The sequence below is a fragment of the Lissotriton vulgaris genome, chromosome 10 (assembly GCF_964263255.1).
Source record: "Lissotriton vulgaris chromosome 10, aLisVul1.2, whole genome shotgun sequence".
Classification (NCBI taxonomy): domain Eukaryota; kingdom Metazoa; phylum Chordata; class Amphibia; order Caudata; family Salamandridae; genus Lissotriton; species Lissotriton vulgaris.
In genome coordinates, this window is record NC_141698.1 from 1,121,443,590 (window position 1) to 1,121,466,479 (window position 22,890).

Here is a 22,890-nt window from a genome sequence, read left to right on the forward strand (position 1 = left end):
TGTGGTATCTGGTCACGGGGTGGGGAACCTAGGCCGCAGAGTGGGGCCTTACTGTCTAGTGGTCGAATAATGACACGCACACACACCTGGATGCTGGCTAGGGCCGAAGACCCCGAGCGGTCTTACGCCCGTTTATTTATACCCAGGGGCCTGCAGCCCTGCACCCCTGAGGTGCGGGCGTGCATGCGTGCGTGTAAGGACGGGCCGGGTGGCTCCGTTACTACAGTCACCTGCAAGAGGTGAAACTCTCTCATACATGCCAACATTTTAGCTCCTAAAATAAAGCCATTTTTTGCTTAAAAAATCAGGAGTCTCCCACCCGAATCGGATTTATTGCTATGCATGCTGTCTACCTTGATACTATGGAATACTTTCTTGAGTCTATTATTGGAAAACAAATCTGACCTTCTATAAAGTAATCTTGTGCTCATGTAAAGCGCCCTGATGCCTTTGGGCAAGGTTCGCTGTACATAAAACTGCAAATAAAAAAAGCTATAGTTCTTATCGAAAGCACGCTAACATCTTTGGGTAATATCCATGCCATATAAAATCACATCAATAAATAAACTCCAAGCCTCTACAAAGATGGCGCCGCATTCCCCATCAAACAGCGGCGCGTCACTGACAGCGTGTCGTTTCTATGACAACAGACGCCCGGGCGTCAGGGAGATGACAGATAGACGTGAGAGCGAGTTGGAGTTCGATATTCGGTGACGGGCGGGAGTGTTCAGGTTCGAAATTTTAGTCGCGCGCACACCTGCTCCGGTGTTTCGCTTCTGATTGGTAACGTATCCCGTCACTCATATTCGTCGTGGTTGCCTGATTGGGCTCTGTGGAGGACGTGGATCTTCTCTAAAGTTGGCCAGGTCCCTGTGACGTGCTTATTGAGGGCGTTGTCGGTAGCACAGGTTTTGTGATGCGATTGGCTCTCGGCGGAGTGTGGGCGTGGCCGGTCCTGCCACGTCCCCAGCAGCGGCCAGTGGTCCCCGGTCCTCGCCATGGCGTCCCCGCTGCTGTTGGCCGCGTTCCTGGGCGTCCTGTGCGGGGCGGCGCTGATCCCCGAGCCGGAGGTGACGGTGGAGCTAAAGCACCGGCCCTTCCTGTGCAAGAGGAAGAGCAAGAACGGAGACCTGCTGCTGGTGCACTACACCGGGACCCTGGGGAGCAGCGGGGCGGCCTTCCACAGCACGTGAGCCGGGGGGGCTGGGGGGACAGGGTGTGGGGGGAGCCACCGCGCCAGAGCTTTACATGGGCCGGTCCTGACCGGTACTGAAGACCTGTACAGTGATGCACTTCTGTAAGTTGAGGAGGAGTACCTGCACTTCTCAGCACTGCTGCAATGCATTTAATGGGAGAGAGTACATGCACTTCACAGCCCTGCTGCAATGCATTCAATGGGAGAGTACATGCACTTCACAGCACTGCTGCAATGCATTTAATAGGAGAGAGTACATGCACTTCACAGCCCTGCTGCAATGCATTCAATGGGAGAGTACATGCACTTGCCAGCTCTGCTGCAATGCATTCAATGGGAGAGTACATGCACTTGCCAGCACTGCTGCAATGCATTCAATGGGAGAGTACATGCACTTGCCAGCACTGCTGTATTGCATTCAATGGGAGAGAGTACATGCACTTCACAGCACTGATGCAATGCATTTAATGGGAGAGAGTACATGCACTTCACAGCACTGCTGCAATGCATTTATTGGAAGAGAGTACATGCACTTCACAGCACTGCTGCAATGCATTTAATAGGAGAGAGTACACGCACTTCACAGCCCTGCTGCGATGCATTCAATGGGAGAGTACATGCACTTGCCAGTACTGCTGCAATGCATTCAATGGGAGAGTACATGCACTTGCCAGCACTGCTGTATTGCATTCAATGGGAGAGAGTACATGCACTTCACAGCACTGATGCAATGCATTTAATGGGAGAGAGTACATGCACTTCACAGCACTGCTGCAATGCATTTAATGGAAGAGAGTACATGCACTTCACAGCACTGCTGCAGTGCATTTAATGGGAGAGAGTACATGCACTTCACAGCAGTAGGCATGCTTTGGGCCACCAAAAGTGTTGCTATACACTCCAACATTGCTCGGGAGGAGGGAAGCTCTGTCACTAGGGTGTTTGATTCGATTTTTCAATTTGTTAAGCAAGCAAATGCCTGGTGACGTCTTGGCATAAGACTTCATTTGTGAGACCGCAGAGCAGACAAGGGCTACTGGACTCCCTATCGCACCTGTACAAACACTAATAAACCAATTAATTTCTAGAGGGATTTACAGAAAAGAAATGTTTCTTAGCATGAAGGAGACATGATTACATGGTAAACATGATACAAAAAGTACAACCTTGGTCTACATCTGTACACTGAGCTCTTAACACAATTTCCCAAAGCCATAATCATATAACCTTAATACTTTATCCCGTACCCTTGAGCCCTATACCCATAAATCCTATACCCCAAATCCTTAACCTCAATCCCTAATCCTGTACATGTAATCCTTATAACTGTAACCTTTTAACACTTATACCCATAACCATAAATCATAATGCTGTACCACAGACCCTTTAAAACTATATCAAAATCATGAACCATGTAATTTGAATCCTATTACTCTTAACAGCATGCCCTTGATACAGTATACTCAACCCCCAATCCTATACTCTTAACCATAAGCCTATACTTTTTAACCTCCTATAATCGGAACCATTTACCTGAGCTCTTAACCTTTAACCCTTATCCCCTAACTCCTGTGCCACGAACCCCTATTGGATTACCCCATACTCCTAGCCCTATACCCTGAGCCTCAAACCCTTAAGTCCTTTCACACTGTCATTAATTCAGCATATTTTGGGAACAAATGCTTTGGGAAGTGTTCTATTTTCATTACTTTATTTAGTAGTGTTGTATTGGACATTTTGTTAATACCTACCAATCTCCTGCATTTTCTTGTAGGTATAAAGACAACAATGGTCAGCCTGTCTGGTTCACGCTGGGCATAAAGGAGGTGATCCTTGGCTGGGATAAGGGCATGCAGGGGATGTGCATAGGAGAGAAGCGGGTACTGACTGTGCCTCCCAGCTTGGGGTACGGGAAAGAGGGCAAAGGTAAGGCTCTTCTGTAGCAGACTTTCTTTGAAATGCAAGCCTGGTCTTTCACTCTACCTAGTGGGAGTGCCCACCCTGTCGTCCACTATTCGACTGTGAGAGGGAGTTTGATGGCAGTTGATGGTACATGCAGAAGTCCCTTTGGTGTTGTCATTGACCTGACCTCTGTCTGAGGGGCTATTGCAGTAATGGAGTGTGGTTGTGAGATCTTACCTGCTCTGTGTTTCAATAGTTCATTACTGAATCTGAAGCTCTGCCCTTATGATGCTGCCCTTGGGTAAACAGATAAATATATGAGGCGCTTGGGACAAGTTACTCTGCGTAACCAGGCAGAGTAGACTGAGATACTGGTGTGGCGAGCGTATGCTCTGATTGGGTGTACAGGCCTGCCTCCCATCCTGGGGTCATGGAAGGTCTTTAGGTGAGAGTGGCCTGCAGGATACTGTGGATGTGACCTGGTGAACATTACTCTGGTTCCACTTTCATATCACCAGGTGATGGGAAGCAATGTATTAGAACCTCACTGTTGTGCAACTGTGCAGTGCTGTGTCATGAAGTACTGAAGCTAAAGGTTTGTTTTAAATCTGCGTATGTGTGAGACTTGCACAGTGAAGCTACTTACCTTGTGATGACTTGTGAGTGTTTACTTCGAGCACTTGGGAGTACTGGACTCTGTACCAGAAATCTCTTTTAAAACCACTAACCCCTTATCCCTCCACTCCAAGGAAATGTCACTTCATAACTGTAATCCCGTGGCTCTTCTTTCTCTGTTTAACACTAGATCTGTAGTTGTCTAATCAAAGCCTTTGCATGACACGTTTCGGCAGCCGGCGACACTTCTGCAGGAGTTAGTGCATGATGTTTTCACAACCTCTTTCACCCTCCCTTCGTCACTGGTTGGCCTGGTAAGAGTTATTATATACTAACAATTGTATTTTTATGGTTCTACCAAATGAGCGAGCTACCTGTTGGTGTTTGAAAATTGCACTACATTTCCTGCTTTTTCCAAACTGCCTGGTTGAATGCATTGATTTAAAACTTGAAAGAACGCACATTGTATCTAGCAGATATTCTTTTTACTGTTGTGTGTACAGCAGTAGTTTAAAAAAAAATTAAATACCAATTGCCTGAAAAGTCCTTGAACGATTACTTTCTGTGAGCTGGCGATTCTTTTGGTAATCGACGTATTGACTGAACACATCAAACCTTTAACCCTCCACAGATTCTTCTCCTGTAACCAGCAGTCTTCAAGAATGATGTGATGTAGTTACATAGTAGACAGGACTTAACAAACTAGGTATCAAAGGGCTCTGATAATTATTTGTATGTAAAACCTCAACCCTGTACCCAAGACCGCATCAGCATGACCTACCAAAGTGAAGAAGTTACAGATAAAAGGTAACTTCATAAAGGCTGAGCTGTGGCATAAAAGTGGGTTTTGCAGCATAGCTAAAAACAGAGGCACCCACTTTCACTTAAGGTCGAGTGGGAGAGTCTTCTATATCTGTCGCTGCACTATGGGTTTGATGAGCATCGTCTGATAACCAACTAGCTTCCCATCTAGATATGCTTCTTCCATAGACCCTGTAATCTCCGAAAAACTGTTGTAGGCAACTCGATGAGCAGAGCATTGAACATTGCATCCGGTCGGGGAAGAGAGGCAGAATCTTGGAGTTATACTCCCGAAGTAGCAGACCCATCTAAACATCTGAGCAAATATGTTATGCAGTTGATGGAAATTGGAAATCCCTAATAAATCGCATATGTGAATTACTGGAAGCAGCTGTACGCATCTGTCAAAATCCATTTGTTGAAAAGAGTAGTGAAGAAACCAAGCCCATGCTCAATGTGATTAAATAATACTTTTCACACATTTGGGAAGATTCACTTCAGTGACTGTTTCTCCAAAGCCAGATTTGTTGAAAAAAGTAGAGCTCAGCCCCTCAAGTCTGCACGCCTGGTTAAGCCAAGGCTAGAGCTTAAACGTCTCACCCAGTTAAGGAACAAACAGACAACATCTGCAGCAGCCTTGTTCGGGATGGACGAGCCAAAGCCGGCATCTGTCCAAGCCACAGGTTGTCCACTCAAAACCTGTGATGTTTTTGTTGAGTCCAACTGTGAGGGGCTTCTAAATCAAGAGGTGCACATGGAGCAGTGTAATAAGATCCAGATGGTAAATGCATGGGCTTCAAAAAGAGGCAGTTCAGGGGGTGAAGGTGTATCCTACTGCAACTTGCCTCTCTCCTGGTTTTAGGAGTCGTTAAGTCAAGTGGGTGAAAGTAAATGTACATCAACCTATAAAACCCTTGTTCATTGTATCTATTTTCCCCTATGCTCCTTTACCATAGTCCCTCAGCGGCAGCAAGCATTGGCAAAGCCAATAGATCTCGCCTATTCAAGAGCTATTGGCTTTGCCAATGTGTTTTAGCCATGTTGTACACCAGTGTAGCTGCTGTTCAGCATGGCTAAAAGTTAGTGTTGTGGAGTGTAGTGTCATAGACTGGAGTGTTGTGAAGTAGAGTGACTAGAGTGTCGTTGAGTGAAGTGCGTGGATTGGTGTTGAGTGTAGTTGAACAGAGTGGAGCTCACTGTCTAGAGTGCCCTAAAGTGAAGTGGTATAACATAGTGTAGAGTGAAGTGTCATAGGGTGGTGGTGCATAGAGTGGAGTGTCATAGAGCAGCATAGAGTGGAGCAGTGGCATAGAGTGCAGTAGTGTCACAGAATAGAGCGTTGGGTAGTGGGCTAGACTCGTGGCGTAGAGTGCAGTTGCTTGGAGTAGATTGGCGTGGAGTGTCATAGAAAAGGAGTGTCGTAGAGCGGCAGTGTGTTGTAGAGAGGAGTGCTGGAGTGAAGTGTCATACAATGCAGGTGCCTGGATTGACATAGAGAAGAGTGTCGTGGAGTAGATTATTGCAGAGTGGAGTGGGGTAGTGTCATGGAGTGCAATAGAATGTTGTGTGGAGAAGATTTGAGTGTAGTACAGTGGAGTGGCGTTGAGTGTTGTGGAGTGGGTAAGAGTTGAGTTAATGTGAATGCTATAGAGTGGAGTCTTGTGGTGTAGCATAGAGTGGAGTGGCGTGAGCGGGATGTCAAGCTATCCAGTCTTCAAGGGTCTCCTTGGAGGGTAAGATAGGTTAACTGAGCCTGTCGGTGTTGTGTCGGGACCTGCGCGATACAGTCAAAAGTGTGACAAAGGCGGAAGGCCGGGTCCCAGAAGTAGAGTATTCCATTCAAAGTGTGCTGAATACCCTCTAGTGTAAGTGTCCTGAAGGTGAGGGCGAGGATATATCTGGGAGAAACAATATGCGCATTGTGGGGATCACAGAGGTGATGGAATGGCCCAACCCGATTCGCTTAATAACCGAATGGCTTCAATCATGGCTCGTGGTGGAGGAGCTGTCACCCAATTTTTTGGTAGAGAGAGTGCATAGCTCCCTGGAGGCCACCCACAGCCAATGATCGCAAGACTCCTAAATTTGTGGACAGGAACGTTCTCTTCCGCGAGGCCTGGAAAGCGGTACAGGTCTATTGTTTATCATCCCTGGTCATACTGTTCACAGACTATACCCTCAAAGTCCAGCAATAGCTCCTATCATTCTTAGCTGTGAAGGAGAAACTCGGGGCAATGCAGATACAGTACATGCTACAATTTTTCTGTTCGTCTCAGTTATCTACAAAGACAGGCCCCTCTTTTTTGATACACGGGAGAGTGCCTGGTCTTGGGGGGAGGATGTGGTAGAGCGATTGGCGATCCACCTATTCCTCATGCCTGAATAGGAACGTCTTCCACCATTTACAGCCTCTGAACCTTCACAGGCATTGATAATATATCCTGCACAAGCCTACTTCTGAGGGGGACTTTCCGACCACTCCCCGGTGATGTTGATAATTGGCAGGTAGGCTGGTGGAGAGCGAGGTCCGTTCCGCCTGAATGTTTAGTGGTTCCAAGACGACTCTTTTGCTGAATTTCTCAATGATACTATTACAAATTATTTTGCCCGTAATGGTGGCACGGTTCCCTCCCCCGCCATGCTGTGGAAGGCTTTCAAGACTGTGCTACGGGGCACAGCTCTGTTCTGCCTCAGTGGTCAGATCAGAGCCCCCAAGATAGAGCTCGCACGGGGTGGATGGGTCATTGCCCGCCTCAAGATCGCGCAGGCGACCCACTCCCCAATGAGGATGCTCAGCTGGAGCTCGATTCAGCCCGGATTTTGTTATGGGGAAGACTTCTCGACAAGAACCACCTGAGTTGGTTCCATGCCCACCTTTTTAATGGCTTTCCTCCGTAAAATGCTCCTCTGACCTCGATTCATCCTTTGGGTCGAACGCCTCTACATTGACCTGCGGGCCCAAGTCTGCATCAATGGGATATTGTTCACAACCTTGCTCTTTATAGAAAGGCATCCATTGGGGTTGCCTAGTGTCCCCCCTGCTCTTTGCCCTGGTAGTGGAGCATTCAGCTGAACTGATCCGCATAGCTGCCAGTGTACATGGCATTCGATGGAGGGAGGCCATGAGGACAGAATCGCCTCCTATGCAGATGTCCAGCAACCCCACACCACGAATCCTCGCCTCATGGAACATCTCTGTATCCATGGAGACGCTGTGGGACTGGGTGAATTGGGGGAAATCTGCCCTGGTTCCCATCAGGGGAAGCCAGGAAACAGTGGCAGCAGAGGTGGGACTCCAGGTAGCAGGAGATCGCTTTGGCTACTTGGGTATGGCAGCTGCTCTCTCCCAACAACCAGTCCATCAATCAGGAACTTGTAGAGCACGACTACTCACCCGTAAGGGTCTCAAGGCACTGGTGGGGGGGGGGGGGGGGGGGGGGACTGCCGGTCCGTCAAAGGTGCTTAGGTTCAGTCGAAGAGCCAGGGCTTGAGGTCCTTCCTGAAGTGAGGCAGTGATGGTGATTGCCTGAGGTGGAGAGGCAGGGTGTTCCAGGTCTTGAGGTCCTTCCTGAATTGAGGCAGTGACGGTGATTGCCTGAGGTGGAGAGGCAGGGTGTTCCAGGTCTTGAGGTCCTTCTTGAATTGAGGCAGTGACGGTGATTGCCTGAGGTGGAGAGGCAGGGTGTTCCAGGTCTTGAGGTCCTTCCTGAATTGAGGCAGTGACGGTGATTGCCTGTGGGTGAGAGGCAGGTGTTCCAGGTCTTGAGGTCCTTCCTGAATTGAGGCAGTGATGGTGATTGCCTGAGGAGGAGAGGCAGGGTGTTCCAGGTCTTGAGGGCCTTCCTGAATTGAGGCAGTGACGGTGATTGCCTGAGGTGGAGAGGCAGGGAGCTCCAGGTCTTGAGGTCCTTCTTGAATTGAGGCAGTGATGGTGATTGCCTGAGGTGGAGAGGCAGGGTGTTCCAGGTCTTGAGGTCCTTCCTGAATTGAGGCAGTGACGGTGATTGCCTGAGGTGGAGAGGCAGGGTGTTCCAGGTCTTGAGGTCCTTCCTGAATTGAGGCAGTGATGGTGATTGCCTGAGGTGGAGAGGCAGGGTGTTCCAGGTCTTGAGGTCCTTCCTGAATTGAGGCAGTGATGGTGATTGCCTGAGGTGGAGAGGCAGGGTGTTCCAGGGCGTGAGGTCCTTCCTGAATTGAGGCAGTGATGGTGATTGCCTGAGGTGGAGAGGCAGGGTGTTCCAGGTCTTGAGGTCCTTCCTGAATTGAGTACGCGACAGGGATTGCCTGAGGTGGAGAGGCAGGGTGTTCCAGGGCTTGAGGTCCTTCCTGTATTGAGGCAGTGACGGTGATTGCCTGAGGTGGAGAGGCAGGGTGTTCCAGGTCTTGAGGTCCTTCCTGAATTGAAGCAGTGATGGTGGTTGCCTGAGGTGGAGAGGCAGGGTGTTCCAGGGCGTGAGGTCCTTCCTGAATTGAGGCAGTGATGGTGATTGCCTGAGGTGGAGAGGCAGGGTGTTCCAGGGCTTGAGGTCCTTCCTGAATTGAGGCAGTGATGGTGATTGCCTGAGGTGGAGAGGCAGGGTGTTCCAGGGCGTGAGGTCCTTCCTGAATTGAGGCAGTGATGGTGATTGCCTGAGGTGGAGAGGCAGGGTGTTCCAGGTCTTGAGGTCCTTCCTGAATTGAGTACGCGACAGGGATTGCCTGAGGTGGAGAGGCAGGGTGTTCCAGGGCTTGAGGTCCTTCCTGTATTGAGGCAGTGACGGCGATTGCCTGAGGTGGAGAGGCAGGGTGTTCCAGGTCTTGAGGTCCTTCCTGAATTGAGGCAGTGATGGTGGTTGCCTGAGGTGGAGAGGCAGGGTGTTCCAGGGCGTGAGGTCCTTCCTGAATTGAGGCAGTGATGGTGATTGCCTGAGGTGCAGAGGCAGGGTGGTTCAGGGCTTGAGGTCCTTCCTGAAGTGAGGCAGTGATGGTGATTGCCTGAGGTGGAGAGGCAGGGTGTTCCAGGGCTTGAGGTCCTTCCTGAATAGGGGGCAGTGACGGTGATTGCCTGAGGTGGAGAGGCAGGGTGTTCCAGGTCTTGAGGTCCTTCCTGAAGTGAGGCAGTGACGGTGATTGCCTGAGGTGGAGAGGCAGGGTGTTCCAGGTCTTGAGGTCCTTCCTGAATTGAGGCAGTGATGGTGATTGCCTGAGGAGGAGAGGCAGGGTGTTCCAGGTCTCGAGGTCCTTCCTGAATTGAGGCAGTGATGGTGATTGCCTGAGGTGGAGAGGCAGGGAGCTCCAGGTCTTGAGGTCCTTCCTGAATTGAGGCAGTGATGGTGATTGCCTGAGGTGGAGAGGCAGGTGTTCCAGGTCTTGAGGTCCTTCCTGAATTGAGGCAGTGACGGTGATTGCCTGAGGTGGAGAGGCAGGGTGTTCCAGGGCTTGAGGTCCTTCCTGAATTGAGGCAGTGACGGTGATTGCCTGAGGTGGAGAGGCAGGGTGTTCCAGGGCGTGAGGTCCTTCCTGAATTGAGGCAGTGATAGTGATTGCCTGAGGTGCAGAGCCAGGGTGGTTCAGGGCTTGAGGTCCTTCCTGAAGTGAGGCAGTGATGGTGATTGCCTGAGGTGGAGAGGCAGGGTGTTCAAGGGCGCGAGGTCCTTCCTGAATTGAGGCAGTGACGGTGATTGCCTGAGGTGGAGAGGCAGGGTGTTCCAGGGCTTGAGGTCCTTCCTGAATTGAGGCAGTGACGGTGATTGCCTGAGGTGGAGAGGCAGGGTGTTCCAGGGCGTGAGGGCCTTCCTGAATTGAGGCAGTGACGGTGATTGCCTGAGGTGCAGAGGCAGGGTGGTTCAGGGCTTGAGGTCCTTCCTGAATTGAGGCAGTGATGGTGATTGCCTGAGGTGCAGAGGCAGGGTGGTTCAGGGCTTGAGGTCCTTCCTGAAGTGAGGCAGTGACGGTGATTGCCTGAGGTGGAGAGGCAGGGTGTTCCAGGTCTTGAGGTCCTTCCTGAATTGAGGCAGTGACGGTGATTGCCTGAGGTGGAGAGGCAGGGTGTTCCAGGGCGTGAGGTCCTTCCTGAATTGAGGCAGTGATGGTGATTGCCTGAGGTGGAGAGGCAGGGTGTTCCAGGGCTTGAGGTCCTTCCTGAATTGAGGCAGTGACGGTGATTGCCTGTGGGTGAGAGGCAGGTGTTCCAGGTCTTGAGGTCCTTCCTGAATTGAGGCAGTGATGGTGATTGCCTGAGGAGGAGAGGCAGGGTGTTCCAGGTCTTGAGGGCCTTCCTGAATTGAGGCAGTGACGGTGATTGCCTGAGGTGGAGAGGCAGGGAGCTCCAGGTCTTGAGGTCCTTCCTGAATTGAGGCAGTGATGGTGATTGCCTGAGGTGGAGAGGCAGGTGTTCCAGGTCTTGAGGTCCTTCCTGAATTGAGGCAGTGACGGTGATTGCCTGAGGTGGAGAGGCAGGGTGTTCCAGGGCTTGAGGTCCTTCCTGAATTGAGGCAGTGACGGTGATTGCCTGAGGTGGAGAGGCAGGGTGTTCCAGGTCTTGAGGTCCTTCCTGAATTGAGGCAGTGACGGTGATTGCCTGAGGTGGAGAGGCAGGGTGTTCCAGGGCTTGAGGTCCTTCCTGAATTGAGGCAGTGATGGTGCTTGCCTGAGGTGCAGAGGCGGGTGGTTCAGGTCTTTGCTGCGAGGTAGGAGAAGGATCCCAGCCGGGGTCTTGAGGATACTTGGGACGGTAGCCAGGGCCAGTTGGGCGTAGCGGAGTTCTCAGGTGGGTGCGTTGAATGCGTGGCGGTGGTTAAGGTACATAGGTCCTGCATCATGTAGGGCTTTGTAGGCGTGTGTGAGGAGTGATAATGATACTGGTAGCTCAATATATTGTCACTGTTGTCCGAAACTAAGACTAACCTTTTTAAGACGCCCGTATTTAAAGTTTGGGCATCTTTACCGTTGTCTTGCCAGGCTGGAGAAGAGGGGGGGGTTGGGGGGGGGCGTTACTCAAGGTGGTGACCCGCTCTTGTTTTTTGTATGTTCTGAAACACTACCCCTTCGTGCTGCTCCACACAATCTTTACGGGGCTATGGGTTGAAATCAGCACAGTCATTTGGGCAGGGAAAACTTCTCGGTTCACCTTTTGGAAAATGCGGCATGAGGCAGGACTGAGATGGGCGGATGTCCAGCTATGCTACTGGGCATCTCGTATGATGCCTAATAATGACTGGTTATATGCAGACAGATGACCTTGTTGTGGGGCTGGAGCTCGACCTCCTTCAACCCAACAGCATTTTCAATTTGCTGTATCGCAAGGCTTTACCTCACTCGATGCCCCCAGTCTCACACCTCCCCAGTCTCTGCTGGCATGCCACGTCAAAGTACATTAAGTACATTAAACGGCATACCAAAATCACAGCAGCAACACCACTGCTGTAGGGCACGTGTCTGTCTGAAACGGTGAAAGTCCCTGGGTTTGCTCACTGGGGCTTAATAGGCCTCTTCACTCTTGGAGACCTGTGCGAGCAGTCACATTCGGTCCTTCCAAGATCTAGCTGCAGAGTTCCAACTCCACTTTTCACAATTTAATTGCTACCTACAATTAAGACATGTCTTTAATTCATATAGAGACCTACCCACTGCGTGCCGGAGTATAGCCCCACGGAATGTAACCTAACGATGGACACACTGGGCAAAAGTGTAATCTCTGTTACATTATATAGAACCATGATGGAACAGTGCAGCTGTCCCCCTGGTGGCTCTCAAGACCAGTTGGGAGGTAGACCTGCGTTCCCTGGAGGACGGTGATTGTGTTGAGGCAAAGATGGTGTCCTGGCTGTTGGCAATATTAATGTTGTTTTGTCCCATCCAGCTTAAAATCTTACTATTCACCATCCCAGCTGCGGCGAATGGAACACACCAGTAGTCCCGCTTGCCTCCGATGTGGGGCTTCACTAAGTACCTTATAGCACATGCTCTGGCAATGCCCAATCATCCGTACCTACTGGTTGGTGGCCATTAACCGAGCCCTAAGCAGAGTCATGGATGATAGACTTGTATTGAGCCCCAAAATCACTCTGCTGGGAGTCATGGCTATGGTGGCGGGGTGGTGGGGGGGGGGGGGTTGGGGGGTCACCGAGTGTCCCAACTCTGGTCGCTATGAGCTATTTAGTGGCGAAGAGAGGTCACGTGTTACTGGCGAGACTCCTGTGCCCTTACACTGACTGAATGGGTCAACGGGGTGAGTCTGTGTGGCACTATGGAGAAACTGGTGTATAAAGCCCGAGCGACTTTGAAGAAAAATTTAAATATCTGGGAACCTGAACCTTGGATCTAGTTGACCGATACACTTAGGTGAGCCGAAATATTAATCCCACCTGATGCCGGCGCATGTATAAAAGTATTGATTATATTGGTGCTCGGGGAAGAAATTTCCTAATTTATGGCACATGTTGGTGTTTTGTTACACTGTCTTATTTCTTTGGAAAAACAACAATAAACGGTGTTGTGTGTTGGTGTATGTATGTGTGTTTGTTACTGACCTCCCATGAATAGGCTCCCCTTCAATGTTTTTCTATTGACCAGCAGTTGGTCCACTCTTCACATGGCTGTTGTTTCTCATTTTAGTGCTCACTTAGGATATTACATTTGTCGAATCGGGGTTCTGTTTTCAAAAACCTGCCCATTGCTAAGGATGTCTCTAAAACCTGTACCTGTGCTGAGAGAAATGGGTCGCTTGATTATTCAGTGCATCCTTTAAAGGACTGTCCTGCCTTTCTGAAATGCAAACTTCCACTGAAAACCCTTCTGGGAAGTCTGTGGGACTTTTGAGCAATGGGGGCCAAGACAAAAGCTGAGTTCTTATTGTCTGCTCTTTGCCTTTATTGGGGTTCATTCATATTGATACACCGCAGAAGGCAGGTCACTAACATGTGAATTTATGTTCCAGGCAAAATCCCCCCTGAGAGCACGCTGATATTCGATGTCGAACTCATGGATATTAGAAATGGCCCAAGATCACATGAATCCTTCCAGGAGATGGACCTCAACGACGACTGGAAGCTGTCCAAGGAGGAGGTAAGTGTTCTTCCAAAGCAACCCCACAGCTTCACTCGGCTAATCTGACTTCCATCCTCCTCATCTCCTGCAGAATTTTCATGTGAAAATTTTTGGCGGTTTCTGGTTTGGTTTTCTCCTCTTTTAGTAGAGCTGTCTTTGCAGTTTGCACAATGGAGAGCAGAACCCTCCTGTCCACTGGTCTGTGTCCGCCACCATGGGTTCTTAACCTCAAGGGCTATTGCTTGGACATTCTGTACGGAGATCTTGCTGGTTGCCATGTCTTGCAACAACAAGGGAGCTTGTACCCAGGCTGAAGCCTTCCTTGTACAGCCGTGCTTATGTTGTCGCTCCTGCTGAGACCCTGGCATCCCTGGATAAGCCTTGTGTGTGACCATGTGAGATCCGCCCCCACATGTCATCAGAGCATGTTTCCCCTCCTCGACCTCTGCTGGCCACCAGCTGTAGCTCCTTGTCTCACATGGGCATAGCTGCAGCTAGACCTGTGTCCTGGCAAACAGTGATCCTTTGCTTTCCTGCTTACACAAATGCTTCCTTTCTTGCCACCTCCTTCTCTCCTCTCTCCTTTTCTTTTGAGTTCTCCTTGTCCTTTATCCGTGGACCCTCCTTTCTCCTGTCTGTTTTTGCCTCCTGTTTTTTTGTGCCTCTTTTCTGTTGTTTTCTTCTCTTTCCTCTCACTTTTCTCACCTCACTTTTTCATACTCTACTTTCTTCCTCCTCTGTCATACACTTCTTTCTTGGTTTCCACACATTTTCTTAACTAAAGTGTGGACCTGCATAGCAGTGTTCAAATAATTTTTATATTTGATTTCCTTGCTCAAGTGAATTCAGAGTGTTTTGCCTGAGGTTATGGGAGCAGGTGAAGGAGACCTCTGTAGGGCACTGCATTGTCACTTGTGTGTCTCTATTTAGGTATACATTTGTCGAGGTTGTTCGCCAATGTATGTTCATCTTCACAACACCGGTGCAAACTTTGCTTTGCGCTGGCAGGATCTTTTATGATCTCTTTGACTGTTTTGCAACTTTTGGTTGAATCTCCGGTTATTGCTGTAGGAATCGGGTGGGCGTCACAGGTCCAAGGCGCTTTAAGCTCTCACCAGCTGTTAGTTCTCAAGAGGTTTGATCCGGTTCAGGTGTGGGAATGCTCCTGCTTGTGCTAACCACTCTGAGCAGACCGTTATGCCAGTTGGATAAGTAAATTAGCATTATGAGTTACAAAGGCTTAAAATAATGTCTTTGAGGCCTTGCTGCAGAAGGGTTGTTACGCATTATACATAATGCATGGCAGGTTAAGGTTTATGCATGTTTCATTTAAGGTTTGGCATTTGGAGGAGCACTTCTGTTGCTTTTAATGTGTTTATCTCTATTGTATTATTAGCATGAATTAAAAACAGAAAACAGCTTGTCTTGTTAGCCACCTTGCGTCAACACTCGCCAACGGGGGGGATTTCAGAGTGTCCCTGTGGGTGATGATTGTAAAATCTGGTGTGACATCATTCACTCTATGGACCCCCCCCCCCCCACCTTTCCCCCCCCCCAAGGCCAAAGACCCTCTTGTAGCTGCTGCACCCTCGTAGACATGGCGATACCTCTCTAAAGCAGAGCTCGCGTATGATCAGGCCTGTGGTTTGTGCTGGTGGGAAACCTAGTCACGAATGACCAAATTAAGATAACGGTAATCTTTCCCCACAGTTATTCTCAAACCTACATTGTGATCTCTTTTCCGTTTTGAACTATACAGTAAGTGAACACCTTTTAAGAAAGGGCCGTGTGCCTTTTCAGCTTCATAAATACAATTACAATAAGGTTGTTCCGTGAACCTGCGGTTCATGTTTACAAGGTATTGTCCTGGCCACAATTTGCCTTCTGCAGAGACCAGTCTTTTGACCGGTGGCCTCCAACCTTTTCTGTAACAAGAGCTACTTCGATCAGTGAAAATCGACGTTCGCTACTGCAGGCCAAGCGACTCGTGCATTGTTTGCATACACCCCTCGCCCAGCTTCACTGACTATGGTTTGAACAATGTACTGTGAGAAGGGGCTATGATCGGGCTGCCATGTGTGTCGGTGATGCATGGTCTGTGGAGATGTATGAACATGTGTTTGAGTGAATGGGATATATGTGTATAGGTGACGGAGAGCCTGTGTTGTATGTACTTGTGGCACAGGACATATCTTTCACTATATGTGGCACTGTTATATGTACAGCACAAACCTACAACCATTTTGTTTTTAAATGGGAGAAATTAATAGTGCAGAAAAATGTTCTGCAAAAATGTATGTAATAATGAGCATTTTTCTTCCATTAAAAAAATGGCCGTATTTTTCAGCTATAAATATGGCAGCGTGCCTACCAGCCACTTAGATCAAGATGCTTGCTGTGTGCATATGTGACACTTTGAAATGGGGAAAAAATTCAACTGAAGAGTTAACTTTATTTGTATGCATTACATGAAACTTGTCATTTGAATTTTCTCCCATGTCCGTCTTTACAAGCTGCAGACATTTTACTCACTTTAAATTTCTCCCATTTAAAAGAAAATGCTGACTGTATTTTTCAGTTATAACATAAGGCAATACCAGTCACCCGGGAGCAAGATGCCTGCTGTTTGTAAATGCCACACTTTGAAAAGAGAGAGCATTTAAATCATTAAGTTAACTCTTTGTTTTAATTTTCTCTCATTTAAAAGCATACGGGAACATCATCATTTTGTTCTCATGTTCCAATATTGAGTCGAGAACGATTCTTATGTAAGAGTTAAACACCTCAGTGCTTCAGCTCTGAACCTCTGTGACCCACATGGGTCCTAGATCTGAGTGGAGTACTGCTCATTAGTAGGCTATGCTATCGGCAGCCTGATGAGAGTGCAAAGTAAACACTGCCTTTCCTGAAATTCAAAAGAAAACGCAACACCTATTCATTGCAGTTCTTAGTTAAAAATGAACTCCAGGCTGGGAGCTCCTCTGAAGGTGTCTGCAAGTTACTGGAAGCTCGCGATGGACTGGTAGACACACCTGCTTCTGGCAGTCTAAAATAGACTCTCTCGGGTGGGGGTAGAGCTTTGTTGGTACAGGCTTCTTGTTTATGAATGGAGTACAGTCATTTCTCTCAGTCAACTCGGGGAGCTTCTCAAAACTTGGTTGTTTATTTTGAAATCTGGTGCTTATGTAGGAAAAGTTGGACTGTTAAGCTCAGCGCCAGGACGCCTTTTAGGCAACCATGCACTTTAGAAATAATTTTGTTTTCATTTTTACATGTGCAGTAAAATGTTAGGTGTCTGGGGTGAGGATGACTTGGTTACTATAGGGTTGATATATATAGTATCGCATAAGTATTTCCATGAAAAGTCTTCACTAATTCCCCCTCTTGTAAAACCCTCCAGGTGAAGGTGTACTTGAAGAAGGAGTTTGAAAGGCATGGCACCGAAGTCAACGACACCCACCACGATGTGTTGGTGGAGGACATCTTTGATAAGGAAGACGAGGACAGCGATGGGTTTATCTCTGCCAGAGAATTCACCTACCAGCACGACGAGCTCTGAATCCACCTGCCTTGGGCCCTGGTTTAACTCTCTGCTCCATTCCTCCATCTCTTGGATCTCAAAAAATAAACCTCATCTGGAGCAGATGTTTACATACAGAACAGGGATGGGGAAACCTGCCATCCCTTCAGTGCCTTACAAAAGGATGAGCGCTTGCTGTTCAGGAACCGGCTATTCAAATATCTGTGAAAAGCTGCTCTGAGACTGGTTGCACACAGCTAGAAGCGAGAACATTGTGTCACGCGATCTCTCCCAGTGGAAAGATTTCTACTTCAGTAATTTATGCAGAATGACTTCTTACAAGTTTACTTGCAATGTAACAATGTTTTTTTTTACTGATCAATACACTGTTTCATTCCAACATGGTTCTCTTTGTTTTTATTAAGTAATAGTTGCAAGGCAGTTTACATGTTTAAATCTGGTGACGTCTGATGCAGCTTTTCATTTTTTGTTGCCCCCCCTTGATATCACATAGATGTTCACATTGGAAGGATATTTGTGCACAGTGTTTTCTTCACCCCAAATGGCTCGTACAGACCGGAGCCCGCTTCGGCGGTGGTGGCTCGTGAACTGAAAGTGGGCTGAAAATAGCTCACTCTGATTACTCTTGGAGAAATAAGCAAACCCTATTTTTATTAGAGTTGGTTCTTTGCAGTTTGCCTTTTCAAAAAATTGAGTTTTGTGGAGCTAAACAGTTTTTCGGGTCATTTCTGCACACTCTTTTCTTATAAATTGTGTGAAAGTACAGGTGTTTTTGGAGGCTCATTATTGAAATATTGCTATACTTTTTTTTTTCCTCCAATATTTTTGTGGTGTGCTAGGCGAGGCGAAATATTCCCCCTTGAAGGTTGTTGAGAACACTTCACTTCCCCTCAATATTGGTGAAACAGAATAGTGGATTTTCCTGTAGGAGTTCAATAAAGAAGTGTTAAAGCACTATGGGCCCGATGTAGGTACCAAATACCGGTCGGAAACGGCCGATTTCGGCCGTTTCTGACCGGTATTTGGTACCTACTGAGATGTAGGGGACCTTTTTTTGTCCGATTCGGTATTTTACCGATTCGGTAAAATTTCCGAATCGGAAAAATACCGAATCAATAATTTTACCGATTTTTTTTTAAATTTGGGATGTAAGTGGGACTACTTTCAGTCCCACAGGCCCTTCAGATTCGGTATTTTAACACCCAATCCAATTGGGTGTTAAAATACCGAATCCAGGTGTGCATGCACATGTGTGCATGCACACCTATGCATGTGACAGACAGACATGCCCTTAGGGCATGTCTGTGTGCCACATGACTCACATGCCTTTTTTTGGGGTGCTGGAGGGTGTCAAAGTGACACCCCCCTGCACCCTTGCACAAATCGGTAATTACCGATTCGGTAATGCCCATTGATTCCTATGGGCTTCAAGGCCCATAGGAAGCAATGGGGGCTACCGAATCGGTATTTACAGAATCGGTAAATACCGAATCTTACAGATTCGGTATTTACCGAATCTGAAATACCTACATCTCCCCCCCCCTCTAATTTACCACTTCATAAATACCGATTCGGTATGATTCGGTATTTATGAAGTGGTAAATGTAGATTTACCTACATCGGGCCCTATATGTATTACAGGCTGGTTATACAATGTCACATGACTGATCATTTTTCAAAGTTCACATAGCATCTTTCTTCGTGTGATACGTTGAATCTTCTCCTACCCTATAGATTGCGAAGACCGATGGACAGGAAAAATCAAAAATTGCACAACTCTCTTAATTCCAGGGAAACGACAGCAGAACAAGGCAAATCCTTCAACTTCCCTGACCATGGTCTCATATGCTGATGACACTCAGTGGTGGCACTCTCTAATAACACCGAGCAAGACACCCTTAAGTTTCAGAGCGATCTTTCGGCAGTGGCCGAGTGGATGACTGCTAACTGCCTCTGACTTAATTCCAACAGTCGGAGGTTTTGGTGGTCGGCAGAGACCATGATCTGTGGAGTGACCTCTGGTGGCCAGCTAACCTGGGCACGCCCCCTCCCCCCAAGCAAGCGGTTATGAACCTAGGGGTTTGGTTGGACTCCTCTTTAAACTATCAAGTCCAATCCAAAAAAGTGTCGGGTACGTGTTTTGGACTTTTACGGGGGCTTAGGCCGCTGATGGGCCTCTTTGATGCCTCTATACGTCAGGTTATTATCCAAGCTATAATCCTGTCCAGACTGGATTACTCGTGCTCCCTCTATTTGGGGGCCAATAAAGCAGAGGTTCAGAGGATGCAAAGGGTACAAAATGCTGCAGTCAGAACACTTCTAGGTCTACGCAAGTTCTGCTCTGTGTCCAGTGCCATTCGCTGCCTCCATTGGCTTCCGGTGGCCAGGCACATTGAATTCAAGGCTCTTTGTATCTCTTTCAAAGCCTTGAAATTGGCCACCCCGCCTATTTTGGCTAATCTCCTCTCACCGAATGTTCCTTCACGTTCCCTCCGTTCAGATGGTCAACATTTGGTAGTGGTCCTCCGGATCCATAGAGTGCGGGCTGGTGGTCGCTCTTTTCGGTATAGAGCTGCTGCACTCTGGAACACACTGCCTGTGCAGATTCGCGGCTTAAAGAACTACCTGGAATTTAGGAAGGCCATCAAGACTCTGCTCTTCCCCACTAACTAGCTGGTGTCACTCTGCAATCTGTCAGTCTTTCCTTCAGCGCCGGGACGCCCTTTTGCTGGGGCAGCTGTCGCGCTATATAAAACACCCTAACATAACCTAACAGTAGTGCTGCTGCTGAATGGTGCCAGACCGCTTTCACCAACGGCATGCGCCCTACGGCAGTCCTTTTCTTTTCGCAGGGCTCCGACAGTCCTAGTAATATTACCATAGAAAGTTATAACCGCATAGATGGTGAAGTGCCTCCAACCAAGTCACAACATAACAGCAGTGGCAGTAAGTGCCCTCCCATACCAAGGCTCTAGCTAAAGCAACAAACCCTGAACTTGGCTTGAATCATCCTGCAAATATCATTTTTTAGGAAGATTGACTGAAACATCAGGATTCTAGTTACTGAACAAATAGACCTTTCTCCTTTTAAAATACACATTTTTCATAAATGAGCCAATTTGCCGCAAAAGAAAGCTTGCCCTTTTCATGAAGAAAACATGTTTTTGTCTCTAAGCACTAGTGGAAAATTTCCATCAAACACCAGAGAGAGGCTGCACTGAGCTGTTAATCAGACAGCAGAGCTATCGCCCACTGTGCAGATATCCACCGCAGGAAGAAAGCAGTGGGGAGTTTAAGACTGGGGAGGGAGCATTACCACGCATATACCTTTACCACAGAAATCGTTGTAAAGGAATATGCGTGGTGAAGGCAAGGATGGTAACCGTTTTCCCTCTTGACTGTGCTGCCCTTTTGAACAGGCAAGTGGAGGGGGAAAGGAGCCGGTGGCCCCAGTGACTAGCCATGCAGTGCTGGGCTTCCACCGGTCTCAGGAGATGGAGGCGGTTAAGCATGCACAGCCTAGGGGTTTCGAGGAAAGGCTAGCCACTAATAGGCCAAGAGATAGGTGTTACCTAAAGCTCCAAGAGAACAGAGCAGTCTAGCAGTGGTCAGATCAGTGGCATTCCCTGAAAGCAATGGCCAAGTTGTGTTAAGTCTCTCCTACAGCCCATCTTCTGTGCTTGGCTGATCGCATGCAAGGTCAGCTAATGAGATGACAAGGTGGGATGGGGAAGGCTGGGCTCAACACGTGTCTGCTCAGGACCATCAGATTGCCCGCCCTAAGCCTTTGGAAAGATTGCCACTTTTGGCAGTGCCTGCGTGCCCCTGCTTCTGCCTGACAAACAAACACTGGAAATGCAAGATTGCAGTGAGATGCAAGATGTCTGTGCATTCATACCCACTGTGCATTTGTAATCTGCTCTTTTAACGCTGACTCCGCAGTGCGAGGACAACGGGTCTATCTCCCCCTTCCTCATCAAAGCCTTGTGGGGCTCCACCTCAAAAAACCTCAAAAACTCCCCTTTGAATTTCTGAAGAGATCTGGAAATGCCTGACAATTCAATGAGTATCAGTCGATGCAGAAAAGATGGTGAACTCAGAAGAAATCTCTTTGCTTTTTCTTAAGTGTTAGACCTTATCAGCCAGTCCTCCATCGATCGATAATGCCCAGTTTACCGAGGTCAGCTGCTATTATCGCCAAGCTTGTGAAGAGGACTTCAGGGCAGACGGCAGGCCAAATAATTATTCATTTAACTAATAAGGTAGCATCCCCCCCCCCCTCCCAGAGCTTCAGGTAGCCTCTATGCTAAGGGTTGTATTAATATATAAATGGGCCTCCCAGTTATCTTGTGTGGAGCCTGCCCGAATGAAGGGAGTTTGTTGGAGTTGATGTATTCAGAACGTTTCACTTTTAATGGATTGCTGAGATCCAGAAATGATCTTCACGTTCAGGCTGTACTCGAGTACTGTGACTTCTTTTTCCTTCGCCCGTCTCTGTGTTGCATATGATGGTAACTTCTGGTTATAATTGAAGTAGATGCAGGGGATCATAACTCCCATCTAAACCTCGCTGTGGTCATTTCATTTCTGGACTATTGTGACCTCCCATATATTTGTCTCCAGATCGCGCCTCTAAACTCTGCAGTGTTTAAAACACGGCAGCTTGATAGTTTTTTTTAAGTCTGAATCAACATGACTCTCCCTGAAATCCCATAGTAGCTACCTGTAAAAGAGAAACTGACCTCTAAAATATTTTGTTTGGTACAAATACAGTTCCATTGTCACTCACTTATCAACCTGGCAAAATTGTTTTTGTCTTAACCAACCAGAAGCTTCAGGTCTGACAAACTATTCCTTCTGTCGACCAGATCTTAAAGTTGATGTCGTAATCAATCTTTCAATATCCATGGTGCCTCCCTGTGCAATCCTTATATTTTCAATTGAAATTGTTTGCTCCTATTCAAGCTGTTCCATTTTCAGTGTTTATTTTTTGTGGATTTCAATGGTGTTTTCTCAATGATTACCAAACATTTTGAAATCAGTGTTTGTTAGTGTTTAGTCGGGTGACTAACCCCTAACATACAGAAAAACTGTGTTTTTCCAGTGTTTACAAAACTTGATGTTTTTGCACTGATTATTGTAAAGCACATATTTAATTTAAAGAAGTATTGCTGCGTACGTAGTGTCTCCCCATTAACAGTATGTCCGATGGAATTATCTTAAGACTGTTTTAAGCATAGAAAGTCTGTGTATTGCACTCTCACTCGCATTTCATTACCTCCCTCCCATCCCATGATCTCTCGCGCTCACTCTGTCTAGACTGTGTCTGGAGTGCTGCTTTCATATCTTTCAATACACAAATTCCCAGACACAGTTGGGGATCATTCATCAACTCCTTTCTGAATGTTGTGATACTGTACGGATATACAACTCTGTCAACAACAACATATCTTGTGAAACCTCTAAAACTTTGAATTAGACCGGATTAATTTGCAGCCCTGCATTCTAAGACATCTTAAACTTGAAGCTTTAAGCGTGATCGTCACTGCTTGTCTGCACTCTTTGTCTGACTACATTAAAGTGCTGATGCTGTTGTGTGCACATTCATAGCGGTCGAATGTCCCCATGGCAAATATCTTTAAGTCAGTGGCGACCTTTTCAAATATCTTCTTGTACTCTGGGACTTTAAATTCCCTTTAACATTGTAACTACTGGCTTAAACCCCACCTGTAAAGAACAGTTGGGTGAAAAGTCAGAATTTGCTGAAGGTATAACACAACAATGGGACACCTTGTAGATAAGATTTTGT

The 22,890-nt window shown here is 47.6% G+C and overlaps 1 protein-coding gene across 1 annotated transcript; it reads left to right on the plus strand.

The window, feature by feature from the left end:
• The first annotated feature begins 829 nt into the window (after positions 1–829).
• Positions 830–17,460, plus strand: FKBP14 (FKBP prolyl isomerase 14). Its single transcript, XM_086942200.1, has 4 exons — positions 830–1,189; positions 2,970–3,121; positions 13,431–13,558; positions 16,941–17,460. Exons 1-4 carry the CDS (start codon positions 999–1,001, stop codon positions 17,097–17,099), a joined length of 630 nt encoding a protein of 209 aa, XP_086798326.1. The 5' UTR covers positions 830–998; the 3' UTR covers positions 17,100–17,460.
• Positions 17,461–22,890: the final 5,430 nt, after the last annotated feature.

What these genes read in the sequence shown, in the direction of transcription:
- FKBP14 (XM_086942200.1), top strand. Translation starts at nt 999, where the DNA reads ATGGCGTCCCCGCTGCTGTTGGCCGCGTTCCTGGGCGTCCTGTGCGGG. An exon ending in GGGGCGGCCTTCCACAGCAC is followed by an intron (nt 1,190 to 2,969) that starts GTGAGCCGGGGG and finishes ATTTTCTTGTAG; the next exon opens with GTATAAAGACAACAATGGTC. An exon ending in GTACGGGAAAGAGGGCAAAG is followed by an intron (nt 3,122 to 13,430) that starts GTAAGGCTCTTC and finishes TTTATGTTCCAG; the next exon opens with GCAAAATCCCCCCTGAGAGC.